The following is a 27,075-nucleotide window of genomic DNA, read 5'->3' as shown; positions in this document are numbered from 1 at the left end:
GAAATACTTTTTCCTTTTATCAGATTTACCAGGTTTGCTTCAGTAGCATCACGTTCAAAGCACCACCAGGCTTCTCCTACAGGGTGCTCTCCCAGGAGTGGCTGCCTAAAGGTGGCGGTGTTCCGGGTCATCCAATATATTTTCTTATTCTCTTGATAAAAGATCAATTGGGGGAGGTTAACACAATTGTTGTGGACTCTCAGCAAGGAGCTTACTTCTTTCTCATAGAAAGGTTGGTAGTACTCATTGCACAGCTCTCCTGGGCTCTCCAGAGCACCACCAGCAATCAGAGCCAGCACTACTACCCTTCCCAAGAGTCCGGTATGGGTCATCTTGCACAGCCTGCCCACCCGGCCTTGCCTCTTGAGGATTTTACTGAGAAGAAGTCTCCAAGTTCTTTAGAGTCTCTTGCTCCTCTGGTTAAACCTCTCTTGATCTGTGCCTGCTAATTTGGTCCCTCTTAGGGGAGCACTCTGGAGAAGATTAACCTGGGGTCTTTGGTACCAAGTTGGGACGACTTAACCAGAATTACTTATTAACAATTTTTAACTTTTACAAATTTCTTAAAACACTTTAAGACATGTTATGATTCTAAACTTTTTTCTTATGCAGTTCATCAGTCTTTTTGAATGTCGACTTTAAGTCATTTGGTCCTTTTATAATAGTATACTCAGCTGAATTAACTCCCGATGCAGTTGAATCCTGTCCCGAGTTAGGGTGTGAGGGTGGTGTAGAATCTGGTCCAATACCAGAAGGAGACACTGACGAATCTTGTCCAATGCTCGGGGGTGAGAGTGGTGTGGAATCTGGTCCAATACCAGAGGGAGACACTGAAGAATCTTGTCCAATGCCCGGGGGTGGGACTGGTCCTTTAATTCTCGTAATGTGAGTCCAACCTTTTTCTCTGGTTCGCACAGCCGAATTAGTGATGAGGAGTACCTGAAAGGGGCCTTCAAATTTAGGCATTAATGGTCTGTAATTCCAGGATTTTATTAAAACCCAGTCTCCTGGGTTGATGTCGTGTGCTTTTGTATCAAGAGGGGAGGTTTGAGGGAGGTATCCTCTTTTTCTAAGTCCTTCTAGGGTTCTTCCAATTACTTCTAAATATTTCCTTGTAGCTTCTTCTCCTTCCAGGTAGTCTCCTGTGCTATAGGGTGTTAACAAGAATGGCAGTCCAAACATCATTTCATAGGGTGAAATCCCTATATCAGACCGGGGTCTTGTTCTGATGAGCAAGAGCGCTAGGGGCAAACACTTTAGCCAATTCATTTTTGTTTCTTCGATCAATTTAGTCAATACATTTTTGAGAGTTTTGTTCATTCGTTCCACCCTCCCAGAACTCTGGGGGTGCCATGGAGTGTGCAATCTCCATTTTATCCCTAAAGCTTCAATTATATTGTGCAATGTTTGGGCCACAAAATGTGGACTTCAGTCTGAGTCTATGGTATTCACTATCCCGTATCTGGGGATAATGTTTTCTAAGATTACTTTTGCTACTACTTGGGCTGTTTCCCTTTTGGTTTGGAAGGCTTCTACCCAGTGAGTGAGATGATCTACTATAACTAGTAGATATTTGTATCCTTGTACTGGGGGCATCTCAGTAAAATCTATTTGTATGCTCTGGAAAGGTCTTTGAGTTAGTTCTCTCCCTCCAGGTGTTACTTTTCTCATGACTTTCTGGTTTACTTTTTGGCAAATTAAACACCCTTTTGTGATTGCTTTTGCTAGGTCATATGCACCTATGCACAGGTTATTTCTTAGGAAATGATCACATAGTCCTTGGACTCCCCAGTGGGTTAATTTATGTAGTTCTGTTAGCACTGTCCGTGCAAGTGCTTTGTTTAAGAACACCCATCCGTCTGATGTTAACCACTCCCCTCATTGCCCTTGGTGTAACTTTAAATCTTTTATAGCCTTTAATTCTTTTTCACTAAATATGGGTTTTTCTCTTTCATTCTCTTTGGGTGTGGTTTCTGCTTTAAAAACTCTTACTGGATCTCCTGGTTCTAAAGCTGCTTCCTTTGCTATCTGATCAGCCAATCGGTTTCCTTTAACTTCAAGGCTGTGTCCTTTTTGGTGCCCTTTTATATGGACTACTGCTATTTCTGTTGGTTTTTGTAGAGATTCCAATACAGACTTGACTAGATTCTCATGAGCTAAGTTTTTTCCCTTTGAGCTTAGATATCCACGCTCCTCCCATATTTTCCCAAATGTGTGTACTATCCCAAATGCATATTGGGAATCTGTATAAATGGTTCCCCGGTCTCCCTCCATTAAGTCTAATCCTCTTTTCAGGGCATATATTTCACAACTTTGGGCTGACCAGGTTTGGGGTAGTTTTCCTTTTTCATCAATTTGTAAAGTTTTTCAGTCTACGATGGCATAACCTGAAGCTCTTTTTCTATCTACTACCCTCGAAGAGCCATCTATAAACAAAATTCTTCCAGTTGTTAGAGGTTGATCTTCCAAATCCTCTCTTACTTTGGTTTGGAGACTTATCAATTCAAGGCAATCATGTTCTAGACTCTCTATAGGCTCTCCCATAAGGAATTGTGCTGGATTGAGGGCGTTTGATGTGATGAATTCTAAATTTTCTGTGTTCATTAGTATTATTTCATATTTTAATATTCTTGCATTGGTTAGCCACTGTTGAGCTCTTTGGCTCAGCACTGTTTTAAGATCGTGAGGGGTATGTACTTTAATTTTTCCTTGTAAGGTCAATTTTTGGGTCTCTTCTATCAGAACAGCAGTTGTTGCTATGGCTTGTATACAAACTGGCCAACCTCTAGCTACTGGGTCTAACAATTTGGAGATGTAAGCTACAGGTTTTCTGCAGCCTCCCCACTCTTGAGTTAGTACACCATAGGCTATACCTCTTTCAGCACTTACAAAAAGATCAAAGCCCTTCCTGAGGTCTGGTAAGCTTAGGACTGGAGCAGAAGACAACTTCTTTTTTAGGTTCTCTAGTTGTTGATCGTCTTCTGCTGTCCAAATTATGGGATCTGGGGCTACCAGCTTATCATATAAAAATTTCACACTTTGTGAGTATTGATCTAACCATAACTTGCAGTACCCGAACAGGCCTAGAAGCTTTCTCACATCTCTTTTTGTTTGTGGAGCTGGGAGAGATATGATGCCTGAAATTCTGTCAGGGCTCAATTTCTTATATCCTTCTCCTATTATGTGCCCAAGGTATGTTACTTCTGATTGTACGAACTGTAGCTTCTCTTGTGAGACTTTTAATCCTTTCTCTCCCAGAAAGTTCAAAAGTTTGATGCTAGTTGTTCTGACCCGATCTTTTCCTTTCCCTGATACCATCAGGTCATCAACATACTGCAGGATTTGTACTTCTTCTTCAGGAACAAACTGTTCTAACAAACCCTCTAGGGCTTGTCCAAAGAGGTGGGGTGGCTCAGTAAACCCTTGCGGTAATCGGGTCCATCTTAGCTGTTGTTTTCTTTTTGTATTTGGGTCTTCCCATTCAAAGGCAAACCAATCTCTACATTCAGCTGCCAGAGGACATGCCCAGAAAGCATCTTTTAAGTCTATAATAGTGAACCAAGCATGTTCTCTTGGAATTCGGCTTAGAAGGTTATACGGGTTGGGCACAACTGGATGTCTACCAATGGTCTTTTTGTTCACTTCTCTTAAGTCTTGTACCAGCCTGTATTTCCCTTCAGCTTTCTTAACTGCCAGTATAGGGGTATTATGTGTTGACATACAGGGTTCCAAACTTCCCTCTTGCAGCAATTGTTCAGTAACTATGGCTAGTCCCTTTTTTCCTTCTAGGGAAACTGGATACTGTTTGACCCGTATGGGTGAAGTACCATCTTGCATTTTTATTGTTATTGGAGGAATGTCCAGTAGGCCTTGCTTTCCTCCTTCAGCCCACACCTCTGGGCTTATTTCAGCAACATCACCTTGGGATAACTTCATTATTTGTACTACCATTTTCCCTTCTCTCGGGACAATTCCTACTCCCAAATGAACTTGTAGATCTCTCCCCAACAAACTTTTTTCTAGTTTAGGCAGGTAGATCAAATTTGCTTCACACTGCCTTGAGTTTCCAATTATTTTTACATTCTCAATCACTGAGGCTCTAAATGGTTTCCCCTCAGCCCCTAATACTTCACAAAATTTTCTACCAATTACCATACCTTCTGGTAATTTGTTAAGACAGGACTTATCTGCTCCTGTATCAACTAAAAATTAAAATTCTTCATTTTGGGGTCCTACTTCAAAGTTTACTAAGGGCTCTTCTAGGTGTTGCATCGGGTCCCCTAAAATATAGAGCCCTTGACACCCCTAATCGTCGCCTCTAAGCATTTTCTCTAAGGCTTCTTGTTCTCTGGCTATTGCTTCATCCAGAGTCAGCTTTCTACAGAAGCTTCTAATGTGCCCAGTCTGCTCACAGTAATAGCAACGCCTTTCACTTAAAGGGACTTGAGGCCTCTCCGTTCCTCTTGTATCTGATGGTACTGGCCTATCCTTACCTGCTCCTGGTGGTGGACTCCTCTACTCTTTTGTAGCCTTGGACTGCAGGAAAGGGTTGTTTGCTCCCACAATTTTTCTAGCTATAGAGACCATGATCCTAGCTTTGGCCTTTGCTTTTTCTTCTTCCCTCCTTAAATACACCTTCAATGCTTCCCTCAATAACTCATTAGTGTCTTTTTCTTGCCAATCCTCAATCTTTTCCAGTTTTCTCCATATATCAGGCCAAGATTTAGTAACAAAATGGAGTTTTAGTAGCATTTCACCCTCTTTGGTGTCTGGGTCTATTCTAGAATACAATTGAAAGTTCCGCTTCAGGCGATTAAGCCAAGTAGCAGGAGTTTCATCTTTCTCCTGTGCACCCTCAAATGCCAATTTTGTATCTTGGGAATTGATTCTCTGATCCCCCGAATTATCAGAGACCTGTACTCCATCATGGCCTTCCTCCCTTCCTCCTGATTAGGGTTCCAATTGGGATCCACTAGTGGCAATTTGTCTTCACCTGATGGCACTTGGGGCCCTGGATGATTATCTTTTTCCCAAACTCTTATGCTTGCAGCCCTAATCATTCGGGACTCTTCTGAGAAATAATATATTTAGAATGGAATTCATCTCCCCGGAAGTGTAGATATTTGGACCTAAGAACTGATCCACCTGGTTAGCAATGCCCACGGGGTCTTCAACTAAATTCCCTAACTCCTTCTTGAATCCTCTCACCTCAGAAGCAGTTAGAGGAGCATTTACAAAACCAACACCTCCTGCTACTCCTCCCATAGGAACTTCTCTAAGGGGAAAAAGTCTCTCTGCTTTGGAGGTCTTGGATCGGGTACCACAGTATGGCCCATCTTCAGACACAAGATTGTTCACTTGAGGGGTAATAGCATTAACTTGGACCTGCTGTAAGTCAACGGCTGTACCTGGTGATAAGGGGTTATTAGATAAGGAGGCATTCATGTCCCAGTTAGGAGGAGGTGGAGGGACAGCAGTAGGAGGGGGAGAAGAGCTTGGGTGCATGTTAGGTGGAGCTGGAGAAGGGGTGGAGCATGCAGCAAGTGTAGTAGGTATTAGTGGTGGTGCAGAAGCAGCTGAAGGAGTCGAAGGGGGTGGTGAGGGAATGGCCCCCATGGCAGCCGGGAGAAGAACTGGATCTGCTATTTGAGGTGCTCGAAGGAGAGGATTATAAGGTGGAGGGGTATCAGGAGGCAAGTAGTCTAGGGGGTCCCACCTTTTACTAATCTCTTTAACTCCAGCATCCCCTCTTTCATTCCCCTCTTTCTTGCTCTGCACTTTACAAATTTGCACTCCTTCATTCTTTACAGCTTTCAACCAACAAGCTACATATAATAATTGCTCAGGATCAGTATCTCGAGCCGTCAGATAATTACTCAGCTGTTGACACATCCACTTGTCTTTTGTCCCACACCAGAGCCATCCTCCTTGCACCTCTAATTCTGGTCACACTTCTGAACAATAATGAATCATCTTAACTTTATCTAATCCTTCTGTGGCTTCTATAGAGTCCCATTTCTCTAATAGTTCACCTAGGGGACTGTGTGGAGGTATATTCCTCAGTCTTTGGCCACTTTTCTTACTATTGCACCCTCCCATTTTTTCTGCCTCAAAACAAATCACAAAGATGCCTTTTTCTCTAAATGAAATATATCTTATTTAAGAAGTCTCGACCTCCTGCCAAAACTCCAATTTCTCTGACCCTTTTCATCAGGACTTTGTTGAGACCTTCGCCTTCCCTTGCTAAGACTCAACAAACAAACGAAAAAAATCCTCGAGGCCCTGGCCTCTGAGGTATGCCTGACCTCCTTCGTCAGGACTTGGTTTGCCTGCAGGGTTTTTAAACCTTCCCGAATCCTTCTCGGGACTTGTGAGTTGCCTGACCTCGTTCGTCAGGACTTTGAGAGATCTCGGCCTCCTCTGCCGAGACTCAACCAGTCAAACCTCGAAGCCCTGGCTTCTGAGGGGTGCCTGACCTCCTTTGTCAGGGCAAAACTGCCTGATATTCTAAATCGCCTAACTTCCTTCGTTAGGACCTGTATCAGGGCCTTTGGGGTGCGTGCCACTCACACAGCTATTTCCTCCGCACGCCCGGAGGGGGGTCCTCTTTACCCCTCTGGAGGCGCCTCAATCACCAGTTCCACTCGCTTCCCCCTGTTCCCGGCCGGCCCCCTCGCGGGGGTGCGGAACCGCGGTACTGAGGGGTCCTCACTCGCTTCGAGGGGCCGAGCTGCCGGCCCTCGTCTCACTCACACACACTCGCTCGCCTCCCTCTCCCGCCGCCGGATATTCTCACCTATCCGACGCTGCTCCGTGTCACTGTCCCAAGCCGATCTTCTCTGGTCCCGATAGCCAGCTGTCCTGCAGGTCCAGGGTGGGCGGCCGTCCCAGTCCTGGTGTCCTCTTCAGGCGTGGCTATCCCGGACGAGTCCCCAAGCTGAAATAAATGGGCAGGAGATCTTTCTCCTTTTTAATGCCTTTATTAAGAACAATCAGCTCAGGTGGGGAGAAATCGACGGGTCGCACCCACGCCGCCGCTGCTCCCAGGCGTGGCATGGAGGAGGAGGGTGATACAGCTTTGTCCGCTGGTCTGCAGACAGAACTGGGGACTCTGTCCTCACGGGAGAGTAGCAGATTCCTGCTTTTTTTTGTCTAACACCCCGGGGCGTCTCTTTAATCAGCATCTTTTCAGGTTAGGGTGAGAAGCAAAAAGGATCCAAGCAGGTACGAGACTACGCTCCCATCCTTAGACGTCACTTAGGTCACTTGTTGGCTCATAATTTTAGGGGTTTTCCTGGGAAAAACTGTAAAAATTCGGGGCACAATGCATTTCTCATCTGCATACTGGCTCTGATGTCACTGCTATTCTCTTCACTTGGAGGGTCTGTCCCTGTGTCCCTCCCTGGCAAGCGGCCAGCATCAGGGGGACAATGGTTAATCACCAGCCATTAACAGGTAATTGAAGAACTTTTCTTTGGCAGTGCAACTGACTTACAACAACTGGTCTGACTTTTTTGTAACTCTGCCACCTAAAAAAATAGATAGCTTTGTATTCATAACACATGGGAGAGAAAATTAGGTAAAGCAGCACACCTGGCACTTGTGTATGTCAAGTAAAGGCACTCCTGTGAGGCCCCACTCTGCTGGGCTTCCCAGGCCTTAAATCCCTGTCATGTAGGTTGGGAAAGTGGTGCTAGTGTGGCTTTTGGAGCTTGAGGGACATTATTTACTTGTATCAAGTCAATCTTGGTTCAAAAACACCAGAGCCCTGTAGATGTCCAATTCGGTCACTTGATAAGGGCGAGCAGAAGCGATGAACTTTGCCACCCTTGCTGAGCCATGTGCTCCTCAGACACAGCAGTGGGGCAGTTCCAGCTGCTAGAAGAGCAAATCCAGGAACCATTTCTGCTCTTCAGTCTGATCACTTCTGCTCCCAGCACTGGCGCATGGTCGGGCTGGGGAGGGAGCACAGCCAGGGGTGAGACTAGACTGCCTTGTCGCTCCTTGCAATAACAGAGCCCACAGTGTGTTGTCAAACCCCACCTTGAACTTCCCAGCAAAGGGTTTTAAATGCCATCACTGCTTTCCAGGACTGAACTTGGGTCTATTCAAACCAAACTAGTTTCCTGTAGCATGGGGGTTTAGGATTGGTTTGGGTTAATATCCTGTCATCACCCTCAGCTTTTGCTGGTTGCTTCTGGAAATAATGGTCTTGTATCATGTGCTCTTCTTAACCTCTTTGAGGTTATTGTAATGTTCAAACTTTCCTGGATGACAGATGTTCTTCAAAAGAGGGGTTTTTTGGGTGTTTTGTTTTGGTTTTTTTTTGTTTTTTTTTTTGTTTTGTTTTGGCTTGGTTTTGGTTTTTTATTTATTTTTATTTTTTACTCAACCTGCTTCCAGTAAAGGGCTGTGCAGAAGCCTTGTCTGCCTGGCTGTGGCTGGGTGAAAACACTTCCAGCTTCCCCATTTGTGCAGGACACTGCTTGAGAAGCCGTTGGACCAGGGAGTAGGACCAGAGGGACACAGTCCAGGTCTGTCACCAGCAGCTCTGCAGGCAGCAACAGCACAGACTCCCCAGGAAAATTATTTATTTCCTTTTCTCCCCCTGTCCAAAAGCCACTCTCCCACGCTGGCAGGCACAGATGTAGAAGCAGCTGGTTTCTTAAGTTGAGAATTTGCTGCCCTGAGCTCATGATCATCAAAGTCCCCCTCTCTGCCTTATCCATTCCCCCGTCTGGGAGATGTCCCTCCTGTCTCTGAGAAGGAAGAAAATACACACAAGACCTCTGGGCTGCTGGGTCACTAAAAAGAGCTCTTTGATATCCTAAAGCAGACGTTGTTATGGGGGTGTATTACACATGGGATTACCAGAGTTTCCAAAACTCTGGATGCTACTAGTCATTATGGAAACAATTTCATCTCCATGAAGGCAGGAAAGCTTCTTATCACCTTTCTTCCTTTCCCAAAGCATACAGATGGCTGTGTTAAAAATAGAGAGAGAGAGAGTGCTGAGCTCATCTCAGGGAACAGAGGCAGGTGGCCTCCAACATTCTGGCTGCTAACAGCGGATTATGGAACATTTTGCTCTCAGAAATACACCCAAGCTGAACCTCCAACACCATGCACACCACAACAACCCAGCTGCCACTAGATCCTCCTAATGTGACTAGTATCTCTCCACATTTGAGGAAAGAGAATAAGTTTATGTCTTTGACATATGCCTTTGTTGGAGAAAGTGGTCCCCTTCCTGCAGCCACAGATGCAGTCTGACAGCTGTTGATAAATAGAATTAACTTCATATTAAGGTATCCCTGAATCTCAAATGTTTGTGCTTAGTAGTCACACAGTGGGGTTTTTTTTTGCTATTAAAAAAAAGATTCTGAAATGACAAAAGAATAAAGTGTAGAATTTATTATTGTTGCTGCTTCTAATGAAGGGATGGGACTATTTTCGGGCTAAGAACGATTTATTGTTCAGATAAACCTCAGTCTCAGAGGCTGGGAGATTTTAAAGGAGCAAGCTGTCAGCTATAGTTCAAGAGTAGTTACATGTTCTTTGTTATAAGACAATATATAACTTTCTAACTAATAGATAGTTGCTACAGGGTTTATTTTCCTTTTTTAACATAGTACTTTTAATTAATTTTGCTGCACTGAGGATACTTTTACCTAATGGGCTTCTGTCTCACATGTACACATATGCTTTTGTTATAACCTCTAAATTCCTAACATATTTCATATTATTACATTACTACACTATAAACTTTTCATCACCTTACTTAAACAGCTTCTTACTTACTTAAGGTATATTCTTACTTTCAACTGTAAGTTTATTATTTTTCTGCTTAATGTCTGTGTATTGTACTTTTATATCAATCTAAGCTTCTCCTAAGGCTGCAAATTAAACTCTTCTGTGTCTGTGGAAGTTTCTGTTTTTCTGATTCCCACAGGATTAATAAATGTTACATTTTGGGTAAGGATTTTTCCCTGTTAAATGGCAATTCCATTATATTTTTTCTTTAGTACGTCTATTTGTCTAGCAGTGTAAGAGGTAATAGCCCTCATGCTGAAAGAAGCAGTCTTAAATAGTTATTTTTGATAGCATTTCTAGTGCAGAGAAAATGCAAAGAGCAGAGGGTATGAGAAGATCAGCAGTTTCTGTTGAGCAATGAATCGGGAGGGTTTTATACAAACAATACCTGTTCTTATTTTGGACTAGTTCCTGTCTAGAGTGTTGTAGTATGTGTGATGGCATCTGTGTTCTCTGGAGTAGCCACTGGATTTTAAAACAAACTGTGTTTTGAATTAGTTCTGTCATTTATAAATTACTTTACTATAACCTTATTCTTACTGGATGTGCTGGTTTTGGCTGGGGCAAAGTTTTCTTTCAGTGGCTGGTAGGGAGCTGTACTTTGGATTTGTGCTGAATGCACAATAATACAGACATTAAAAATAATGTGGATAACACAGAGATGTTTTTGTTATTGCAGAGCAGGGCTTGCACAGAGCCAAGGCCTCCTCTGCTTTCTGTTCTGCCTCACTGGTGAGGAGTTGGGGGTGCCTGGGAAGGCGGGAGGAGACACAGCCAGGACAGGTGACCCCAGCTGACCAAAGGGTATTCCAGACCATGTGGCATCAGGCTCAGGATATAAAGTGGGGGGAAGGAGGAAGAGGGGGGATGTTTGGAGTGGTGTTTGTCTTCCTAAGTAACCATTCTGTGTGATGGGACCCTCCTCTCCTGGGAAGGCTGAACACCTGCCTGCCTGTGGGAAGCAGTGAATTAATTCCTTGTTTAGGTTTTATTTTATGCATGGCTTTTACAAAACAACAACACAACAAACCCAAACCCAACAAGCTCTTTTGCTGTTTCACTGTAATTTGTGGGATAAATACTGTGTCTTTTCCATCTCTTTTTCCATTCCACCTGTATCAGGTGTATGTTATGAATTGTTAATGGCTTCAAGGTGTCAGAGGGGTAGAAGATGAGAAATGTGACAATGTGCCCCAGCTCAGGTGTGTCCAATTGGAAAGAGGTTAAAGACCTGGAACAGGCTTTCTAGCAGGGGGTAGTTATGCCCTGTGCCTGGCAGCATTCAGGAGACTTTTGAACAATGCCCTTTAATAACACTTTTAATTTTTGGCCAGCCTTGAAGCTGGACTAGATGATTTTTGTAGGTCCATTCCCTAGGTGAAGATCTGGTTCCAGAACAGGAGGATGAAATGGGGGAACTCCAAAGAAAGAGAGCTCCTCTCTCTCTGAAGAGAGAATCACTCTCTTCTTCCTTTCACACCTTCCCCTGTGGCTGTGGCAGTGGAGAGGGAAACAGCTCTCCTCTCACAGAGGGTGATCTGGATCCAGGGGGCATCTGCTGCATTTGTTTCTTTTATTTTGGTGTGTTATGAATGGTGGGCATTAAAGATCATGGAGCAGAAAATAATTGCAATTTTGTATTGAAATCTCTGTTTCAGAAAAACTCTGCTACCACCTGTATGCTAGGCAAAACCCACTGATATTTCTGTAATGTACAGCAGAAATGTAAAAACAAAAAGCACGTGGGTGGTTATGGATATTCCTGGTGTTGTAGTAATGATCCTTTGCTGGACTTGAGGCTGAAGAGTTAAATTTATCTTTCATTCTATTTCTCTACAATGGAAGAATTAATTAATTACTTGCTCCCAGTCTATAAACTGTAGTATCCTAATGATGTGTGAAGAGTTGCTCCCTAGCTAAAAGGCGGGTAGATATTCTTGTAAAGTCACTTAATTAGAAAATGATAAATTCTTATTGAATCACTAATAAGGTAGATTCCTCTCCCAGACATAAACTACAACAACCTGTTATCTAGAACCAAGTACTATCAAATGATCAAATTTGAAAATCTACTTTTTTTTTTTATTTGACAACCATCCACTTTAATATATATACATATTTAGAGTCTGTACATGGTAAAATACAAAATAAAAGTGTTTCTTTATAAGTTACACAGTTACACAGCTGCATTCACCTGTAGTTTAGCTGTCATTTAATTTAAAATAAAAAAGAGAGAAGCATTGTTGAGCCATTGTTATAATCATTGACAATAACCTTGGTATAAAACACCCATACAGCGTAAGTGTACAAAATAGTGTACAGTTCATATAAGCTGTGCAAAGACAGCAAAGTTCAGTTAAAAATCAAAGAGATGTATCCACTTTCCTCTGTCCACACCGTGGATAGGAGAAGCAAGTGGAAAATAAGCACAAACATGGACAAGAAGGTGGGTTAGTCAGTGCTTTGAACACAATATTGATGAATTAATTAGGATGAAAATCATAAATATATAAGATCTCCATTACACAGGGCATGCTTGCATTATACCTTCAAAGTAATTCCAGGTATTTCAAAGGATTTGTTGCACAAGCATGGTGCCATTTGGGGTGAGGAGGGAGGCAGATGTTGGTCTGGGTCCCTCAAGGTTATTTATTTTGGAGCAAAGTGTTGCTAGATCAGACAAGTCTTCAGTAGCAGCTGAAGTAATACAGTAGCTGGAAATTCACTTGAAAGCTAATAGAAATGATCATGCAATCTATATTGTATTTTTTATGATCTTTTTATCTGGACGAAGAAGTTTCCTTTCCTACAGGGAAATTTCCCTTTCCTCCCTACTCTACAGACAGGAGCTGCCTGTTGTCTGTTTTTTGGAAGAAGCAAACCGTTGCTTCTTCCAAAAAAGATTGGTTGCTAAACATGAGCAACTATTGATTGCTAAGCAGAGAGAGTTATGAAAAGTTGGGCAGATATTATGAACATAAAAACCTCTACACAGGGCAACAAATGAGGAGTACCAGTGGGAAGGGTCTTGCAGCTATTGTGATAAAGAACCTGCACTGAAGAAGCATGTGGACATTGGGGTGGGACAGCACCTCTTCAATTTATAGCACTCTGGTTTATTTACATCTTTGCAGTGTCCTCGTGTGATGGAAGGGGCAGGCAAGTGATCTAAGACACTGTTATCTCCTCCTCTTCTTCTTCCCCTTCATCATCCTCTTCCTCTGAGTCTGAGAAGTCTGAAGGTTTGCTGGGGCTGCTAGAATGGGATGGAGAAGGAGATATCTGGGAGTCCAGTCTGTCCCTCAGGTGTAGATGTTCTGGGGACTGGTGGTAGGTTAGGGGATGCCGGGGACTGGGGGGGCACACAGGGGAAACTTCCTCCTCCTCCTCCTCTCCTGAACATTTCTTGCCTACGTCGCTGAGGTCTGGGTGAGGGTTGAACTTGGTGGGTAGGGTCTGTTCTCTGCAGCCGCCAGAGGAGAGGAGCTCTCTTTCTTTGGAGTTCCTCCATTTCATCCTCCTGTTCTGGAACCAGATCTTCACCTAGGGTACAAAGCAACAAAGTGAAACAGTTCAGTGAAATGTACCAGAAAAGGTGGTTTTGGCTGCACTCTCAAAGCCTCTCAATGCCCATACTAAAGCTAACAGGAGCCATAGAATCTGATCTTTGGAGGAGCCTAGGAGAGAGCTCAGGGGGAATCAAGCTCGTCCTATTCACCCAGCTGGGAATTGTGACATTTTTGGCTCTGTTGACCACCTGTAACTTGCTCTGGGTGCTCTCCCTGCTCCCATCCCCTTCTCCCATGCTTCTCCCAAGCTGCCCCTGAGGAGTGGGGGATCTTGGCTCCGCACACACCCTCTGCCCTCCTCCACCTGGGACCCCTCTCACCTGTGAGTCCTTGAGGCCCAGCTTGGCCGCCAGCTTCTTTCTGTCGGGTTTGCTGATGTACTTCTGCTTCTGGAACATCTTCTCCAGCGCCTTGCGCTGCACGTCGGAGAAGACGGCGCGGCGCAGCATCCCCCGGCGGGGCTTGCCCCGGGCAGCCAGCGGCCAGGAGAAGGTGCCAGGGATGGGGACCACGGCGGAGGCAGCTGTGGGAGGGACACACGGCACTGAGCGGAGCGGGACCGGCCCCGCCATCCCGCGCTGCCCTTCGGGAGGGCACTCATCAACCTGGGGCCGTGAAAAGGAGCTTTAGGCTTAACCAACCGTCCCCCTTTCAGGCGGTGATCTATCAACTCAGATGTGGAAAATTGGTCAATGGTGGCCGGTTTTGTTGGGAGATTCAAAGGTCCCCGGCCTGAAAAGGCAAAGCTAGGCGTACCGGCTAAGATAGAGGTATAATAAAAAAGCTCTCCCTCCCACTCAGAAGCATTTGATTTTTTTTTTTTTTAATGCTTTTATCATTTCAGATGCTTTATTATGCTGGAGATGAAAATGAGGACTTTTCTGGTTCCGAACAAAACAGCTCCTCTTCAGATGCAGTTTTGATCAATCAGTATTCATCTTTTTATAATAATCTCTTCTCTCTTCCTCCCCCCCTGCTCCAAAGTTGGAGAATTCAATTCGAAGACATGAAAAGTTGCAGCTAATTAGCACACTGCCTGGTTCCCAATGGCATTAGTATGATAAAAAAGGGCAGAGTTTCGCCTTAAAAAAAAAAGAGGGGGGGAACCTCCCCAAGAGAGACAGAGATGCTAATGAAGCGTGAATGGTAATTGTGTAGTAATGAACTAACAGAAAAAGACTGAGGACAAGCAGCTAACGCCATATATTATTGGAACAAAAGAGATTTACACTTTCAAACTAAACACAACGGCATGCCAGGCTCCTCGGGAGAATACTGATGGCACAATCGTCTCTTTCCCCAAATAATTTTCATTAAATGGACATGAAAAGCTATTTATAAAGCTCAAGTTGTTTTTGTTAGGCTATTCACATGCTGGAGAAAGGAAGCAAATTCCATTATCCAGAGGATGAATAGAAGAGCTTGGGTTAATTTTTTCCTCTCTCTCTCTCCCTTTCCCTGTTTTCTTTTTAAATTCATAGCTTGTTTGTGTAATTCGATTTCAGTGATTTTTTTTTAATTGTTCTCTCAGCATCATAATATTTCGGTGCTGCAGCAATCACAGCTCCGTGACCTGCTTTCTCTCCTTTCCCGTGTTGTTTGACGGTGTAACCGGGAAGGTGGGGGACGGAAGAGTTAGTAGGCGTGGGAGGTGATGGAGCAGAGGGCAGGGACGCGCCGAAGGTGGAGCAGGGCAATCACACCGTTCCCGCAGCGCGCTGGACCCGCCCGTAACGCGGAAAGGTTTGGGGGACACCGACGGGCTCCCTCTCCCCTCCCCCCCCCCGCCTCCCTCTCCCTCCCCCTCCCTCCCTCCCTGCGCGGGCGCGGAGCGCGGGCGGCGGGAGCTGACCGCTCCTCGTGGTGCTGAAACATCCAGAGGGAGGGAGGGAGGAGGGAGCGGGGACCCGCCTCGCCTCGGGACCGTGACAATCCCGGCTAATTTGCGGATCAGCGGGGGGAGCGGGCAGGGAATGTCAGGCAGTCACTGCCTTTGCTAAATCGGGCAGCAAATTGGCGCGACTGATGCTTGAATGTTGTACTCCCTCCAACCTCTGAACTGCAGCATAACCCCGCCGGGGGGAGCGCAGGGACGGGGAGAAATCACCGGCTGTGCCGGCAGAGGGGCCCGCCCGCACACAGGGACATTTCAAACACTCACCTGGGAAGTAGGAAGATCTGAGAAAGGGCTGGAAGGATCCTTCAAAGTACGGAAAGGAGAAAGTCTTTGGCGGGACGCTCTGAAGCAACGCAGGGGAGGTTTCTAGTAAATAAATAAAATCAAGTTAGTCGGAGGGTAACCGCCAGCTGGATTCGACCGACGGCAAGGCTGGGTTCTGTCGCCCGGTCTGGAGACCAGCGCTGTGGTACTTTTAGAAAAAAATGAAAGAACCACACCGAACTCGGAAGGGCCGAGGGAAAGAGGCACCTTGCTGGTTTTGCCAGCAAAGGGGCACCCGTGAAGACAGGGTCAGCCAGCAGACACCGCCGGAGGACCCCTCGTCCCCGGGACCCCTCCCTCCCCCTGCTCCTCCCGTCCGTCCCGGCCGCCGGCAGCTCTGCCCCTCGCCCTGGAAACCCGAGCGACGCCAGAGGGCTCTGCAGCTCGGGACGGGGTCCTGCCTCCCTTTCCTAAACCGGGTCCCTGCGCTGCCCCCCGGCCGCCGCCCCCTCCTGCGGGCGCCATGTCCCCAGCGCCCGGAGCTCGGGCTGCGCCCCGCTTACCGGCACGGGGCGTGGAGGAGAGGATAGCGTTGACTCCAAACTTCAGGAAAGTGGAGTCGTTGCTGGAAGTCTGTGGCGAACAGATCCTCCTGGAGCCGGTGGTGGTGGAGCTGGGGAGCTCCGGCGTCCCCGAGTCCGTCCTGGCCGCCGAGGTTGGGGGGGACATGCTGGGCGGGGGGGCAGTCCTGGGCAGGTAGCTGGTGGGCCTGCTGATCCGGATCAAATCTTCCACCAGGAAGCTGGAATGGCTGGAAAAAGCCGACTGCAGCGACTGAGGCAAGGTGAGGGAGGGGGTCGGCCGGAGGAGGCTGGGGTAGACGGCTGGAGGGGCGATGAGGCTGGGGAACATCATCGCAGGGGCCGTCCGCGGAGCCGGGCTGGGACCGCTCGCCTGCTTGTTTGTTTGTTTGCTTTTGTTTTCTGCTTTGCAAACGTGGGTTGGTAAAGATCCAGCCAGCGAGCCTAGCGGAGTTCTCTCTGCCCCTTCCTCGTGGACCATGGGTTTTATAGTGGTCAGCCCCGCTGAGGCTCTTTCAAAAGTGACAGCCCCAACAATGGGGTTCAACAAAGTTCTCCACTTGAGCTTCATTCAAGGCGAGCTCCCGGCTTCTCCATTGGTCCGGGGCTGCAATTTATGATTGGATTAGACTTCATAAGCAACCGGGGCACAATGGCCCCGCCACAAAGAAAGTGTAGTCATCAATTTTGCATATTGACCGCCTCTTTGGAATACAGCGCTCCAAAGGCTCCCAGCAGGGTTTTGTTCAGAGGCAATACACACAGGCTAATTAAATGCCTATTTAAAAGTTTCAAATGACATCTTGCCTCGTAGAAAGGGAATTATTTAAAGAAAGCACTAAATTTATTTGCCGCTCCCCTGCTGAGTTTAGGAAATAAATCAATAAATATTCATAGAAACTTATCTGCGGACTCTCAGAAAAACACGGGTTTTGTGGATTTGAAAATACAAATTAGAAAACGTGGAACTAACCTCTGTTGAGGGAGAGACACGTTTGGAGAGTGGATCCCACGGTGGTTTGAACATGTTCTGCTCCTGCTATTAGTATGAGGCAGAATTAGTGCGTGTAGATGGGGTTGGTTTTCTATCTGCACATCAAAGGTCCGGAATAAGGCATATTTGCCGTGCCAACCTGTCCTTTCAAGATCCGAGCTTCGGATCTTCGTGTACTTGTGTACAAAAAGTCTCACGTACTTGTGCTCAAAAAATCTCGTGTACTTGTGCTCAGGCGAGAGGTTTGCCCACACCGAAATGTGAGCCTTGGTGTGGCCGGTGAGAACTCTGCTCCCACAAAATCCGAGTATTGCACACAGGAGAGATCTGGACACCTCTGTGGGACCAGACCAACCCCTTCAGGGTTCGCAGTCTGTTGCTCGTCTGTAGCTTATCTACGTTCAAAATAGCGGGAATCACTACCCTCAAGCTGAGAAAATGAAGACGACTTTGTAGCATTTGGATCCTTTTGGCTGAAGCTGTCCGAGCTACTCTGGGCTGTGTCAGTGTCGGATGGCTCGAAGCAGCCAAATTCACCTGATACCGCCTCTTATCTGCGCGTGTGTGCGGGATTTCGGAACGTGTATTGCTCAGAAGGAAGGTGTCTCTGCGACAGAGCCCGGAGTCCCCTAACTTTGGTGCGAGGGACAAATGGCATCGTCTAACGGGAAAGTAGTAAATAGGGATTTTTCTGGCAGAGAGTTTTTGTTCGTGGCGGCAAATACGGAAATAGGCGCAAGTGTAGTTAGTTTCCTTTGAAGGTGCGTGATGAAAGCGACTATTGAGAGTGGTTTTACCTGATTTCTCTGTTAAAGACTATAACAGATGTGTTAAATGTCCTATGTTTTAAAAGCACCCTATTCAGCCCTTTGGTGTGTCTGAACCTTTGCAAGCAGACGTGTGCAGCTCAACCATGCAGCCTTTATCCTATTAACCATGAACTAACTGTCACCTTCAGCTGTTTTCCCTTTTTACTTTTTAACACAAAGCTTTCTCAAAAATCTTATTAACCAGCTTTATTTCTCTCGATGGTTTTTGTCCGGACGTTTTGTGTTGGTTATCTCCATGTCGATGCTTTAACCATTCAATAAAAGTGCATCTGCGATTTATATCACATTAGGGAAGAAAGAAAGTCTGTTAAACCTCTCCCTTGATTCAAATCAAAAAGTTATTTATTGGAGAGGACGGAATCAGCCCTGGAAGCCCTTATGATCCTGACAAGCTTTCCCGGCGCTGTTCGCCGGCCCCCAGCAGACGAACACCTGCAGACCTGACTTGGAAGGTCCGCCGTCTGAAAGCGTCACTTTGAAATAAAACCTCGCTGGCGTTTCCCCCCCGCTCTCCAGTTTTGTTGGTCTTGATGCTTAACAGGTAAAGAAAAAGGGGAAGGAAGGCGTGGGCAGAGCTCAGGGGGCTCGGGCGGGCCGTGCACCTGCCCCTCGGCCCGCTCGGGCCCCGCGGTGCCGGGGTGCGGGGGTGCCGGGGTGCGGGGGTGCCGGGGTGCGGGGGTGCGGGGGTGCCGGGGTGCCGGGGTGCGGGGGCTGCCCGCCCTGCCCCGGGCTCCGCTCTCCCCTCACCCCCGGCCAGGGCGCTCCGGGTTATCCCAAGCCCCGTTTCTGCGCCGCGCTGCTCTCAGGTGTTACTGAGCGAGCGAGAGGGACGGTAGCGAATGGAAAAAGCGAACGGGTCTTTCCCGTTTAATAAAATAATTACCTGGCACCCCGCCAGCTCCCGGCCCCATCTCTGTAGCCTGCTCCCTGCCCCTCTGGCCACCGCCCCCCGATCCCGGCGTTTCCCAAATGAGCTCCGCCCGGGCTGTTCCGGGAACACTTCGTTTTTTACAGTCATTATACGTTTCCTTTGAGATGATTTACTCCTTTCTTTACATATACATTGGGGGCATTTTGTCTCACTATAGACCAACTGCTGCTAATTTCTCTGGTTTTAAAAAAGAGGGGCTGACATTTTCTGGAAGGTTGGGTCAAACACATGCTGGGGCACGCGTGGACCCGGTTCCTTGTGATGCGTCTGAGCACACTCATAAAGAATTCCTTAAGCACCACGGCAAAAGGGACTAGACATCTATTGAAAGGGAAGATAGACCATAAGAAACCAAGAAATCAGACGAAAGGATCTTATTTTAAGAGATCTCCTTTGGAAGTTCCTTTTCAAAGGCAGTGATCATTTAAGGAAAGGGAATTCTAATGTCTCAGGATAAAACCTGTGACTAATGCCGTTTGACCTATGCTCGGGCAGTTTTGTGTTTCCTGCCATTCATTTTAATGTCGTTATCTTCAAATTTATTTCTTAAAAGTCACTCACTTTCTTTGTCACGGGAACAAAAAAAAAAAAAAAAAAAAAAAAAAAGGAAAAGAGCCCAAACGGTAGGGAGGGGGAGGTGCGGGCTGAAGCTGCGTGTGTCCCGGTCCGAGGTTGGTAATCCGCATGAAATTGGGAGAGCCAGCACTTCAAATCCGGAGACCAAAGGGCTGGGCAGGGCCAGGCCGGCGCCCCCCGGCCGCGCAGAGCCGCGCTCGGAGCCCATCGCTCTCCCGCATCCCCGGACGTCTCAATCACCGCCACGGCGCGGCCCCACGCGGGACAGCCCTGCCGCCGCCGGGCCGCTCCCCGCAGCCAGGTGGAAGCCGAACTCCTCGGCCCTCCCTCCCCAAGCCGGGAGCCGCTCCACACGGGACCAGCCGAGCCCCACTCCGCACGCCCCAGGGCTGCCCGGGGCCACGGTGCCCGCTCCTTCCTCCGGAAAGCTGCGGCGCAAACGTGTGTGTGCGCCTTTTAGGTTGTTTTCTTATCCCCCCGACATCCCCTTCCTTTTAATTTTTTTCCCTCCTTTTTTTTTTTTTCCCCCTTTTTTTTTGCCGCCGGAGAGGGGGAGGGATGCTCCTTCCCTGCTGTGTCTCAGCCCCCTGACGATGCTCATCGACCACGCCGGCAGCTTGAATGGAGGCTGCGGGGGCGAGGCTGTATTAAGACACCTAAGTCTTCACCTTTAGAATTCAAGTACAAGGAACAGTAACTATTGGTTCGTTCAAAGCTCTTCTAGATCCCCCCTTTTCTTGAAAATCCTTCTATTGTGCCAATCAAGCAGATGGTTTGCAGGAAATATAGCTTGGCCCCAGTGACCGAAACTAATTTTAACTAGCTTTCCAAGCCTGGCACGTTTGTTTTGCTCTTACAAAATAGCTAAAAAAACAGCTGGCAAGGGTGAATTAAACCCATTAAAGACACATTTATAAGAAATTATATTCACATAGGATGCTTGAAACCCCCCTAAGAGGGGAGAGATGAGTGCATTGAAATGAAAATGTCCCCAAGCACACTACCCTCCTTAACATCGCCTGAGAGTCTCAAAACATTTTACTAAATAGATTAACTTGACTATTGTTTTGCATCACATTTATCAGCTTCATTAAGTGAATAGCTGAACAAATATATTACGCATGCATGAAAAGCTCTTTTGGGGGCTGCCTTATTGTGTCCTCAGCCCTGACAGGTGGTTAACTGTGTTTCTCTCTCCTCTCCCCCTCTCTCTCTCTGTGCAAAGAAAGAGGGATCTCGGACAGAGTGCACAGCCCAGACTTGGCAAAGGGACCTCGAGGGGAGAGTTACTTTCTTTTCCCTCACCATTCATGCTGGCCAGCCCAGAGCACACACACCCTGAAATGGAACCAGACGATCTGATCATGTCAAAAGTAATTAACTTTAGTTTAGTCTCTGTGTCTTGCTCATGCTTTACTAACTCCTTCCAAGCCCATTTAATTTGCATATTTTCTTCCAAATTTGATTATTTTTGTCCATTTTGTCCTTTTATCCTTTCCCCAACCTCCACCTTTATTTAAAAAAAATAATCTGGGGTTGAACAATCACTCTTCTTTCTTCTCCATTGATCTATCTAATAACCACACAACTTCCTTAAAAACAACTCCTTTCATGAGCTAAGATTGGCATATTTTGGAGACCTAGGATTTGCAAAATAAAACATGATGGTTTATTTGTTCCCTCAATTTCATGTTTTCTTGGCCCAGTGGAACCTTTCTGGGAATTTGACAGAGGCAGTTTGGATTTCAGATGCTGGTGGACAGGGTCCTGCTTGTTTCAGTTGTGGTTTCTGCCCCAAGGATTTCGAAATTAAACTGTGCAGATGAAATGTGGAGGAGGATGACAGAATACCAAATTTGCCAATTTATTTTCTCAAAAACATGTTTCTCTCATGTTGCTCAAGTAGGTCAGAAGAATTAAAAATCCTTTCGTCTTTCAAATAATTTCTTAAGAGTACTTCTGCTTCCTCACTGCAAACTGAATTGTGGTTCTTTGCTTATTGCAGTGGCAAATTTCTCTGCTGACTGATCTGCTGAAATCTCTTTGCATTGGGCATTTTTAAGTATTGTGCCTTGAAACTTTCCCACTCATTAAGACCCAACTCTGTTCCTCACTCTCCAGGTTATGACAGGAAGGACAACCTTCTTTGGAGGACAGGACTCCCAGCACAATTCAGCAAGAGAGTGAGTATGTTTTGGGGTGGATTTTACAAAATCTGAGAGTTTGTTGTCATCTTGAACTGAGGGTCCTTGAGCCCACACACTACCTGATGTCTGGCACAAGAATGGATTTAAAGGCTGCTCTCTACCCCTCTGCCTGATGGAACATCACACAAGGACCTCTGTCTCTCAGAGAAAGAAGAGAATTACTATTTGACTACCTGTAGGATAAACCCAGGACCTTCTCTTGTTTGTACACCTTTTCTTAAAAGGGCATCAACCCTCAGCCCCTTGAATTCTTCCATATCAGCCAGCTGATGCTTCACATTCTTTGGGCTTAAGTCTCTCTGGGAAGGTTTAAGAGGGAGACTAAGAAGAGAGATGCTGATGAGAGCCGGGGTCCTGTAAGCACTTTTCCTAATGAAATGCCCTCCCCAAGCTATGTGCTGGTAGCCAGAAGGATGGTAATAGGCTGGGAGGCTCACTTCGCTCCTTGGAGATGAAAATACATTCAGATGTCATGATTTAGTGGGGAAAACAGCTGTTGTGGGGTGAGTGTTTTTCTCTCTGAGCCCTATGTGAAGGTGCTGAAAGGTCCTTTAGCAGGGATTAACCTGTGATTCATTTGGTGGGACCCAAAGCCACGTGATAAGGAAGGAAAGGAAACTCAAACACTGTGTAACAGTTCTTTAGTAAACACAAGTGCAAAATTTCCTTGTTGGGTGTCCTGGTTTAGGAGGACATTGGGATACTCTAATGCTCTCACAACTGAAATGGGGGAATATAAAAAAAAAAAAAAAAAAAAAAGACTTCCAAGGTTTTTGATCATCAGATTCCCTGGGCATTTAGTGTTTTCTTCTTGTAATTATTGCATTTGTAACCTTGTCCATTAAGGTGATGTGTTTGCTGTTAAATTGTTCAGTTACAGACCATGCCCTGACCATGTCCATGTCTACAAGGTGCTGCATCCATAGATGATGAGATGTAACTGTGTGGATCTCTTTAATAAAGACAGAATGCTTGGTTTCCAGAAATACTAAGCTGCTCTTGTAGATGTTGATGTGGAGTGTGTTTGATTTATGGAGCTCTGACAGAATGACAAACTACCCCCCATGTTTCACCTTCACAGAATCAAAAAGAAATGAGTTAGCAAGCCCTGGTCCGTGTGGTCCATGTGCTCTGCTCCCGGTTACTCTGTGTAAAATGGGAAGTGAGATGAATGAAAACTGCTGTGTTTCTGTTGTCCCTTGGGGATGCTTTTACCAAGTGAGCTGCTTCAGGTACAGAAAACCAAGGAGCAATAATGCCTGAGGAATTAACAGCTTCATAGTTTTAGGCATCACAGACATCTCTTCAGGATTCTTTAGGATAAGTATCTAAATTCAGGATGACTGGATTCCTGCAGAGCCAGATTTTCCACTGGATCTCCACTTGTGAGAAGTTGTTCTCTTCAGAAAACACTTGGCTCATCCTGGAGACTAGAACAGGACCACCCTTCTTCTGGGTTTTGCTTTGCAAGCAGTGCAGCTTCCTGATGCTCAGATATGAAGGCTCTTCCATTTCATCATTGAGAAAAGCTGATGAAGTCCTGGACCTTGAGAACCTCTTGAAATAGCCAAGGCCTCTCTCCTGGGAGCTTTCCCAACCTGCAGAAAGTACATCCCTTCTGAGACAATCATGTTTATTTCTGACAAACAGAAGAAAAATGCCCTGCTTGTGTTCCAGCAGTCCTGAAATCGCAGAGATACACAGTGAAGTGTATTGCTCATTTGTGCCTTCAGCTCTCTGAAAGCAGCCAGAAATCTCTGGGACTAAGGAGAATGTAAGCATGCAAAGAGAGTTGTAGAAAAGCTTTTCTCCGTGACTTTGGCCGGAGAATGTTTCTTGTTCTGTCAGGGCTGAAGTCAGGGGCAAAACTTGCGGTAATTTCAATATGGTGGGGTTACGCCCTAGAAGAATTTCAATGTACTTGTCTTCTTTCAGGAGTTTGTCAGGAGTGTTTTGGTACTGCAGGGGGAAATATCAAAGACAACTGAAGTTTAGAATGAGACAGCCAGGATGTTTGAAGAGGATCTTCATAAGGTGAAACAGGTTTTCTCAGGTTTCTCGTCATACCTGTAGCAATGAGTACTATTTTGCAAAAAAACATGTTTTAGTGGTTGCATTCACATTTTTGGCTCTCATCATGTCATGATTTTTTTTTTCTCTGTTTTTTGTTGTCCATTAAAAATGTAAGAGAGTGGAGAACATCAAATTATATGTCTCTAATAAGATCTTTAGGGGCATCAGGTGGGATTTAGCAGATTTAAAATTTAACTTGATGAAATCTGGTAAGGTTGTGCTGTCCTGGCACAGGACAGAGCTCTTTTTGAGGACTCATACTCTGACTGTGACTTGTCAGACCCAGAAAGCTCAAGAGAGAGGAAATAATTGTAGCTTTAAACTACATTTGCATTTGATTCATAAATGTACTGACATAAGGGGAATTTCTCTGGTGTCTGAAATTGTTCAGCCTTAGGTCTTAAATTGAAATTTAGTCCCTCACCTATCAACCTTTATCTAACTTTCCCTAATGGTACTATACAAAAAAAATTATGTCCTCCTTTTTTGGTGAATGTCTCCTGCTCTTACAGATAAATAAATCAGCAGGGGGAATGTGTAGAGACAGGACTACACAGCTGACTGTGATCGGACCCTCTCTCAGGAGAGTTCAAGCAATGAGACTGGACTTCTGTGCCAGGACAATTCATGTCTAGGCCTCTCTGCACTTAGAGCAGAAGCAGGAGCAGGTTGAACAGCATGGAAAATTTTCCATCCACTGCTATGTATACAGTAACTGCCTCCAGATCTGTGAGAGGAAAAACAGAGAAGGTCTTGTTATCTTCTGCTATTTGCACAGCATCTACCAGCCAAAGAGAAGGCAGCTTTTTGGTCTCAGTTCTGGTTGTCCAGCCCTAATATTTAAAAGATTGCTTTAAGAAGAATGAAATAACAATGGGACTTATGAGGTGTACTGACCTTAGCAGGAAGCACCAGTGATCAGAGGTCTCTCTTTGGAAAGATTGGTACACAAGGATTTACATCTGGTCCCAGGCCTCACAGTGCAAAAGGGGACTGATGTCAGACTGGACTGACTGAGTTCAAAATTCAAAACTGGGATATTTGCACTCTGGGCAGATGAAATAGGGCTGTGAAACAGTCTCACTATTTCCAAGAAAAATGTATAAGCTTTGTATGACAGATTTAGGGAGAACCTTATTTTCCATTTAGCATCATATCCAGGTGAGTGTAGGCCTCTGCTCTGAAGGAAGAGGAGGGATGATGTGCTCCCTAACCTACTGCAACTCTTTTTCATTCCACTTCTAGTGTGCCCAGGAAGTCAGCACATTCAAACTTGTTCTTCATGTTGGGAAACTGACCCCAGTCCACAAGTAGATTGTCTGGCCACATGGAAAAAATCCACAGAGACAGACTAGTCAAGTCATCCTCCTTGGCCGAGGATTTTGTCTCTGTTGGCAGGGATCTGGGATGTCCCTCAGTGCTGAGGCCATGTGGCCAAGAGGTTTTTCTTCCTTCTCTTCTCAAGTTCACCATGAAGAATGTTTTTAAGGTAAAAACCCACAACTCTAACTTTCTTAGCTGTGTTTTAAGTGATGTTTTCATGAGGAGCTGTTGTTAAATCATAGGGTTTGTTTTATTATTTTCAAATCAAGCTGCATTCAAGAAAGCAAGGCAAGTAATTACATATAGCTTTTAAAGAATGTGCACTTTGTTTTCTTTTCCTCTTAATTTAAATCCCAGAGTGCACAAGACTCCTGTTTTTAAGTAGATTTTAACCATGACTATAGAAGCTCAGTTATCAGTTATGCACTAGAAACAATATGCAGAGGGAGGATGTTTTGATCCGAACTATCCAGTCCTTGCTTGCTAATCTAATTACAAAGTGTAGGTTTCTGACACATAGCTGCTTGCACAGAAAAGGCTTTTCTCACACCTGGTGGATTGTTTAGCCAAGCTTTTTAAATGCTTACAGTTTTAAAGTGGGGGAAGGGAAGCCGTTTTAAAAAACAAGTTCCTGTGCAAGGCAATAGAAAGAATTTAGTGGTTGTCAACATGAGTTTAGTATGAGGGTGCTGTCTAAAATGTGGGTTCACTTTACATTGACCTTTGGACATAGTGTCCCCAAACTTTGTTTTAATTTTTTTTAAGGGTTAAGGAGAGTATGAAAGATAACAGATGTCTGTGACTGCATAAAATTTTGTGCATGAGTGTTATAAATATCTATGTATGGCTGGATATGATGCTCCTTTTTTTTTTTTTTTTTTAATGTTTATTGTTCGTGCCTCAAGTACTCAGCAGCTCTGAAAGGGCAGCTTTGAATCACAGTCCCAGCAAAACAGTATTTTTGTGTTGTTTAGTGCCCCGATTCCTACAAACAAAATAAAGTACCTTGTTGAATAAGGGCCATTGAGCAGGAATGATGGGTTAAGAGTGGGGGTCTGAGGTGGCAGCGTGGGTGCTTGTTTATCAGGGAGGAGTTGTCAGTTGTTGGCTGTGCTGCTGAAAGGAGGGACGCTGGAGGCTGATGGCTGGGAGAGCATTGATGTGAGGTAACGGGGTAATCGGATTGAAAGTTAGCCATGGTATTTATGTCAGTTCACATTTCGTCAAATGAATAATATGAGGTTGCTATCTAGCCCAGGCCTTGGCCTGGGGGTTGGGTTATAAAGAATCTAAGGCCTCATTTGATTCAAATATAAATTAATTCTCACTGGAGCGTTGGCTGATTAATCTATTTGCATAATAGTAGAAAAACTGCAGTGTGGTTACTTTGCGGGGATTTGGACAAGAAAAGCCTTAAATTCATTTGAAAGAATATTGTGTGAGAAGTCAGGGAAGCAAAAGCACCTCTATAGGGCTCCTCAAGCCATTTTACCCCCAACTCTGATGTGCAAAACTGAAAGCTAAACTTGTTCGCTGGGCAGTCTGACACCCTCCTCAAAAAACCTGTGTTCTGATGTCTAGCTACACTTACATTTTTGTGTTTGATTTGCTGTCATTGTAATTATAACAATGGCATCGTTTATAGTTTTTGATATTTAATAAAAATGAAGCCCAAACAAAATTGCAGCATATGTAGGTGGAGTAAATGTTGGACTGCAGTGGAGCTCTGTGGAGAGATAAAGAACTAGGAGAGACAAATGCCCTTGAAATGTAAGTGCTGTTTGTGTGAAAGCCTGGTTATCCTGTGAGACATGGGAATGAAAGATCCCAGTCCTGCTGGCCACATGCACTTCACAGTGTGCTGAGGGAGGAGTGGGTCTAACATCAGTGCTGGCACCAAGCAGAGGCTCAGAGGAAAAAACCTTTTTTTTTAATTTGCTTCCCCTCCTACCAATCTTTGCTGTTTCACTTTTGGAGGTGACATCTGAGGCACACCCCTACAGAGGACCGTATGTGG

At 45.5% G+C, this 27,075-nt stretch overlaps 1 protein-coding gene across 1 annotated transcript; it reads right to left on the bottom strand.

Moving 5' to 3' along the window:
* Window positions 1-11,879: 11,879 nt before the first annotated feature.
* On the bottom strand, window positions 11,880-17,182 carry DBX1 (developing brain homeobox 1). Its single transcript, XM_064426217.1, has 5 exons — window positions 17,098-17,182; window positions 16,107-16,731; window positions 15,544-15,645; window positions 13,703-13,905; window positions 11,880-13,356 (listed from the first exon to the last, which is right to left on the bottom strand). The coding sequence occupies exons 2-5, from the start codon at window positions 16,693-16,695 to the stop codon at window positions 12,982-12,984; spliced, it is 1,269 nt and encodes a 422-aa protein (XP_064282287.1). The 5' UTR covers window positions 16,696-16,731; window positions 17,098-17,182; the 3' UTR covers window positions 11,880-12,981.
* Window positions 17,183-27,075: the final 9,893 nt, after the last annotated feature.

This window comes from Passer domesticus, chromosome 6 (genome assembly GCF_036417665.1).
Source record: "Passer domesticus isolate bPasDom1 chromosome 6, bPasDom1.hap1, whole genome shotgun sequence".
In the NCBI taxonomy this organism is placed as follows: Eukaryota; Metazoa; Chordata; class Aves; order Passeriformes; family Passeridae; genus Passer; species Passer domesticus.
The sequence above is the reverse complement of the archived record's forward strand: the minus strand, read 5'-3'. Positions and strand labels throughout refer to the sequence as shown.